This window comes from Stegastes partitus, unplaced genomic scaffold (assembly GCF_000690725.1).
Source record: "Stegastes partitus isolate 25-593 unplaced genomic scaffold, Stegastes_partitus-1.0.2 Scaffold1089, whole genome shotgun sequence".
NCBI classification, from domain to species: domain Eukaryota; kingdom Metazoa; phylum Chordata; class Actinopteri; family Pomacentridae; genus Stegastes; species Stegastes partitus.
The window spans coordinates 73,636-79,858 of record NW_007578820.1 but is presented as its reverse complement, the minus strand read 5'-3'; the positions used below and the strand labels follow the sequence as shown (position 1 = coordinate 79,858).

Sequence of the window (6,223 nt, the reverse complement as noted above, 5' to 3'; positions counted from 1 at the left end):
TGGGTTAAACCATCCTTAACCAGACACTAACTAGTCCTTTACCAGGTGGGTTAAACCATCCTTAATCAGACACTAACTAGTCCTTTACCAGGTGGGTTAAACCATCCTTAACACTATCCTGTTTGTCTGCTGGGATGAAGTGAGTCGTTTACATCTCACTCAGTGACCAATCAGATGACTGACGTCATGGCTTCTGACTCGGAGACTCTTTAAAGTTCAGGTAGTTTTTCTGCACGTCGGCACGTTTTGGTTCTGACGGTCGATGACTCCTGTGATTCTCTGAGCAACAGTTTCGTGTGACATGAACAGATGTTTACGTGTCTGTCCGTGTGTACAAGTCGCCTCTACATGTGTGTACAGTGACAGTTTGTGTGTTTGTGTGTCTGTGCAGCACCCCACAGCTTTGTGTCCTCCAGAATACATGGTGTGTTTCCTCCATCGCCTCATCACCGCCGTCAGAGCCTGCTGGGACGAAGGCAGCCGCAAGACGGCTGCCGGCTTCAGCAGCGACGGTAACGCAAACAGACACACACACCGGAGCTACTCACTGACACACACCGGAGCTACACACTGACACACACCGGAGCTATAAACTGACACACACCAGAGCTACACACATTGACTCATGTTTATCAACTCGTCCGTATTGACTCGTCCGTATTGACTTGCCTGTATTGACTTGTCCGTATTGACTCGTCTGTACTGACCTTTCTGTATTCACTTGTTTGTATTAACTCATTGGTATTGACTTGTACGTATTGACTAGTTGTTATTGACTTTCTGTATTGACTTGTCCGTATTGAATCGTCTGTATTAACTCAATGGTATTAACTCGTCCATATTGTCTTGTCTGTACTGACTCGTCTGTGCTGAGTCATTGGTATTGACTCGTCTGTATTCACTTGTCCGTATTGACTCGTCCGTATTGACTTGTCCGTATTGACTCGTCTGTATTGACTCATCTGTTCTCACTTGTCCGTATTGACTCATCCATATTGACTCGTCTGTATTCACTTGTCCATGTTGACTCTTCTGTATTGACTTGCTCGTATTGACTCGTCCGTATTGACTTGTCCGTATTGACTTCTNCTGTATTCACTTGTCCATGTTGACTCTTCTGTATTGACTTGCTCGTATTGACTCGTCCGTATTGACTTGTCCGTATTGACTTCTCCGTATTGACTTGTCTGTATTGACTCGTCTGTATTGACTCGTCTGTATTGACTCGTCTGTATTGATTTGTCTGTATGGACTTGTCCGTATTGACTTATCTGTATTGACTCGTCGTTATTGACTTGTCTGTATTCACTTGACCGTATTGACTAGTCTGTATTGACTAGCCCATATTGACTCGTCTGTATTGACTTGTCCGTATTGATTTGTCTATATTGATTTGTCTGTATTGACTTGTCCGTATTGACTTGTCCGTATTGACTTGTCCGTATTGACTCGTCCGTATTGACTTGTCCGTATTGACTCGTCTGTATTGACTCATCTGTACTGACTCCCTGCAGACGCCTACGTCCCCCCCCAGCTCTTCTACAATGGGAAGGTGGACTACTTTGATCTGCAGAGACTCGGGGGGCTGCTGTCCCATCTGAAGAAGACCCTCAAAGGTTGGTGTGAGATGTTCCAGAACAAGTCAGACTCCAGCAGCAGTCTGGAGACACCGTCAGAGATTCACTAGTTTTACTGGTTTCTACAGTAAACAACCAGTCTGACTTACAGAATGTAGTTAAACTAGTTTTACTCCAGTTCCACCACTAGAGGGAGGACTCGCTTTGTGTTAATCAGAGGAGTGTACTCACATCAGCAGCCTCCAACATAATGGCCAGTTTGTTCTGCCGTGGTTCGTCCCAGTTTAACCAGTAAACGTCCAGTTTCCTGTTTGTTCGCCCTCAAGTCCCAGTAAAAACTCAACATCACCTCCACTGGCAGCCTCTGAACACAAGCTTTACAGAGCTGGCGGCAGAGACACGCACAGACTAGACAGACACGCAGAGAGTAGACGGACACGCAGGCTAGTCATAGATTTAGAGACTAGTCGGATACATAAAGACTAGTCAGACACACAGAGACTAGTCAGACACATAAAGACTAGTCAGACACACAGAGACTAGTCAGACACATAAAGACTAGTCAGACACACAGAGACTAGTCAGACACATAAAGACTAGTCAGACACACAGAGACTAGACAGATGCATAAAGACTAGACAGACATGCACAGACTAGGCAGACACACAGGCTAGTCAAAGACTTAAAGACTAGTCAGATACATAAAGACTAGTCGGACATGCTGAGACTAGTCAGATACATAAAGACTAGACCGATGCAGAGACTAGACATGCACAGACTAGACAGACACGCAGGCTAGTCAAAAACTTAGATTTGTTAGATTCCTAAAAACTAGTCAGAGACGTGGAATCTAGACAGTAGTTTGAAGCTGAGCTACAGGAAGTGATCCATGACAGTTGTAGTTTGAGGTTGTCACAGATCTTCGGTAACGAGTATTCATACGTAGTGTTTAGAGGTTTCTGCAGTGAACACATTAACTTGATGTGATTCGTTCATCTCAGAGCTGAAACCTGCTGATGGTTGGATGTTTGTTTTTAGATGATTTGGCTGGAAAAGCCAACATCATCATCGATCCTGCAGAGATTCAGGCCACGTCTATGGACGACCTGGACGAGGATGAGGAGAGCGGAGCTGCTCAGGTCAGTCTTTGTTCAACACTGATCTGTGATGGTCCTTCACTGGGGTTCATGTTTCAGCATAAAGTCCTGCAGCTCTGTGGAACCAGAACATCATAAAGGAGGAGAGAGAACTCAGAGACGTCTTCTGTCAGCAGGACTCAGAACAAGAGACCAGAGATAAGAGGAATACCTCCTTCATGATTTATTTTACATGAACATCAAAACCTGGAACCAACATGTTTCCAGTGACAGCGAGCTAGACTAGGTACAGTATACAGTTACCAAGTCAAGTGCAGTGAAGGAAGCTCAAGAGACTTTTACAAAAAAGTAATGGATATTTCTGTCCAGAAGGAGGAGCATGGACTTCATTTAAAGGCCAATGTCAGACCACAATAACTTAAAACAAAAAAGAAGAAGAAGAAGAAGTAGAAGAAACATGTGTTTTGTGGGCTGCAGTTTGTATTTGTATATATAGAATGCAGATATGAAACATAACCCATAAACTGCTGCCAATCAAATGGCAAATATGCTGCTGTGTAGAGTGCAGATATTTGTAGATCAGATTGTGATGAAGTCAGGGCCTCAGCAGCCATGAACCTCACCGCACCTCACTGGGTGCAACAAATGGTGTGATTCGTCTTTCTTCTCCAAGAATCAACTAAAATTATATACCACACATTGCCAGTTGTTTTGCACCTATCAATGTATCCTTTTTCTTTTAAGATCTATTTAAATACTTTATTCCAGGTTGCTGACATTGATTAACAGGAGTATTATTGGTATGGCCAAGAATTTTGCTGATGCTCCTAACCCAAAAAAGTTAGTCTGGAGGCCTGATTGATCCAGTAGGTTGGATTTTCCTCTCAGTCTCTCAGAGGAAACACTGGCTGCTACAGGTGTGTCGATAATCGATTAATGAACAGTAATCAGTGAAGAGCACCTGTCCGTCTCTCTGTGTCAAAGGTGACGTCGTGCTGATGGATCCTCTGTGATGATGTTTGGTCTGATTCAGACTGATGCAGAGTCTCCGGAAAACTTCATTATAACTGCAGTGGTTCAGTCTGACTGCAGTGAGATGGTGACAGGTGCTCCAGACTGGATGTACCCATGAAGACAGCATGAGATAGGAGGAGCTCACCTGGAGCACTTGTCTCACTTCCTGTTGCTGTACAGAGAACCTGAGTGTCTGTATGAGGTGTAGCTGATGTTTGTTTTATATAGATGACTAACTTTCTGCAGGTTCTGGGGTTCTGAGGGTGAACAGCGTCCCTCAGAACCCCAGAACCTGCAGATGTTCAGGCTCAGGTGTGTTGATCATCTGCTTTCTGATGACAGAGGCCGTTTGGCGCAGCGGCGATGGGCGGAGCTCTGGCGAGACCCAGCTGGCTGAGTTCTCCCACTCTGGGTCGGGCCAACCGGTTCCTAAGCACCGCCGCTGTCAGCCTGATGACACCCAGGCGCCCCCTGACCCAGCCAGAGAAGGTGAAGGTCCGGACGCTGGCCGTGGAACAGCGAACCGAGGAGGACAGTCAGTATCTGATCACATTCATCAATTAGCATCAGTTATCGATTATTGGCTGCACTCACTGTCTGACGATCCGTCTCTGTGAAGTGAGTGAAGGAAGTTATTCCTGAGCTCCACTGACCCACCAGAACTAGAACTACCAGAACAGTCTGGTGAGCCCAACACTTTGTATCAGCTTCAGTTGGTTTTACTCTCTGAGCTGAAGCTGGTGTCTGAGTTCTACCTGTGCAGCAGTACCAGTCAGCAGAGTCCACATGGTTCTGGACCATCAGTGATGATGTGGAGGATCATCATGGAGACCAGAGGAGGGTCTGTGGTTACCATGGTTACCACCTATACCCCTTTTCCACCAAACTGGTTCCAGGTCTGGTTCAGAACCATAGCCTGTCTCAGAACCAGTCCTTTGTGTTTCCACCACCTAAGCACGGACTCCAGGTTCTCAGAACAGGTGCTTTTCAGGCACCAACTCTCTGCTGGTCCAGAGCTAAGCACCAGTACGTCAGGTTCTGGGGGCGGGGCTATCGGGACCACCGGACCGATGGGTGGAACACACAAGGTGATTTGTGTCGTTTTTCACCAGGACGTCTCTAGTCCGATCACAGATGTACTGAATGAGTCCAGGGATACACGGAAGTTCTGCACAAACTGTTGAAACCCGGTCCAATTGTGTCCCATCAGCAGCACCACAGTGGTGAAGAACAGGACTGTTAGAACTTCAGTATTTAGCTTAGAAATGAGGTGTTCTGGTGAAAACGGACCTCAGCTACACGCTGTTTATTCTGCTCATAGAAAAGACCTCGTGAAAACAGATCACTGGGTTTCATCCTGGACAGATCTGACACCAGAACCTCCTGGTTCACTCTGTTAAAGTCATCTCTGGTTGCACACCACTCTGAGAACTGCGGCCACCAGCAGCAGCTAGCGCAGCCTGCTATGTGGGGCGTTCAGGGAACATCGTAAACTGTACCGTCTATGGATAAGAACATGTTCAGCAGGTCAGATGTTTCTCCTGTGACCAGGTGGGAGGTGAGACCAGATGAGAAAGTGGGTCACACCGGTAACAAGTCAGTCTGGAGTCCTGTGTGGACTTCTGTGTGGCGCCAGCGCTGTTCGGTAAACGGCTCCGTGTGCAGTGACATACGGCTCTGACTGGGCTCCTGGCTGATGGAGAAGCAACCGGTTTTTAGATTGGAACCAACTAAGCACTGGAGCTAGCACCTGGTTCTCCTTGGTGGAGAAGATGTAGTGGAGACCAGACAGCAGTTTAACAGGGGAAGAACCGGAGGAGGTCAGGAGCTGCTGCTGGTTCCTTTACCATCCTCCAGACTGAACTCAGAGTTCTGCTGGAACGTCCTGAGAACGTTCAAGCAGCTGAACTGTGATCCATGGTGCTGCTCCAACCAGATTCTGTCCAGAATAACACAATCGTCTCCATCCTCCTCCAGATCCATCTCCCTTCTTCTTCTTCCCTTTTTTCTTTCATTAAGTAATTCTAAAAATCTTTTAGAGAGAAGTAACGTACAGGGTCGATCCACAAGTTGTGACTCCTGAATGTCCCGATCTGACCGAGACACTCGAACCACACGAACCAAAGAGGACCTCAGTGATCGGTTTGACGAGCTGCTGGTGTGTGAGCTCGTCATTGTCAGACTGTGGAGCAGAGCAGAGATGCTGAAAAGGCTCTTCAGAGCTTCAGAGCTTCAGAGCTTCAGAGGCTCCGTCAGCTGACATCTGACTCAGACTGACTGGTCAGAGCTGCGACTCTGTTCTGTTCTGTTAACCTGTGGTTTGTGTTGCGGTTAGTGAGGCTTAGTTAGGGTTGGTTGGGCTTAGTTAGGGTTGGTTAGGCTTAGTTAGGGTTGGTTAGGGTTGGTTGGGCTTAGTTAGGGTTGGTTATGGTTGGTTGAGGTTGGTTAGGGTTGGTTGGGGTTGGTTAGGGTTGGTTAGGCTTAGTTAGGCTTAATTAGGGTTGGTTGAGGTTGGTTAGGCTTAGTTAGGGTTGG

General features: G+C 46.8%; 1 protein-coding gene across 1 annotated transcript in view; it reads left to right on the top strand.

The window, feature by feature from the left end:
• rnf123 (ring finger protein 123) overlaps nucleotides 1-6,223 on the top strand; it is a 93,617-nt gene that overhangs the window by 22,048 nt on the left and 65,346 nt on the right. Inside the window, exons 19-23 of the mRNA XM_008295946.1 lie at nucleotides 392-512; nucleotides 1,515-1,616; nucleotides 2,616-2,716; nucleotides 4,031-4,223; nucleotides 5,791-5,939. Of these exons, the coding sequence (XP_008294168.1) occupies nucleotides 392-512; nucleotides 1,515-1,616; nucleotides 2,616-2,716; nucleotides 4,031-4,223; nucleotides 5,791-5,939 (666 nt within the window). The remainder of the gene's footprint in view (nucleotides 1-391; nucleotides 513-1,514; nucleotides 1,617-2,615; nucleotides 2,717-4,030; nucleotides 4,224-5,790; nucleotides 5,940-6,223) is intronic.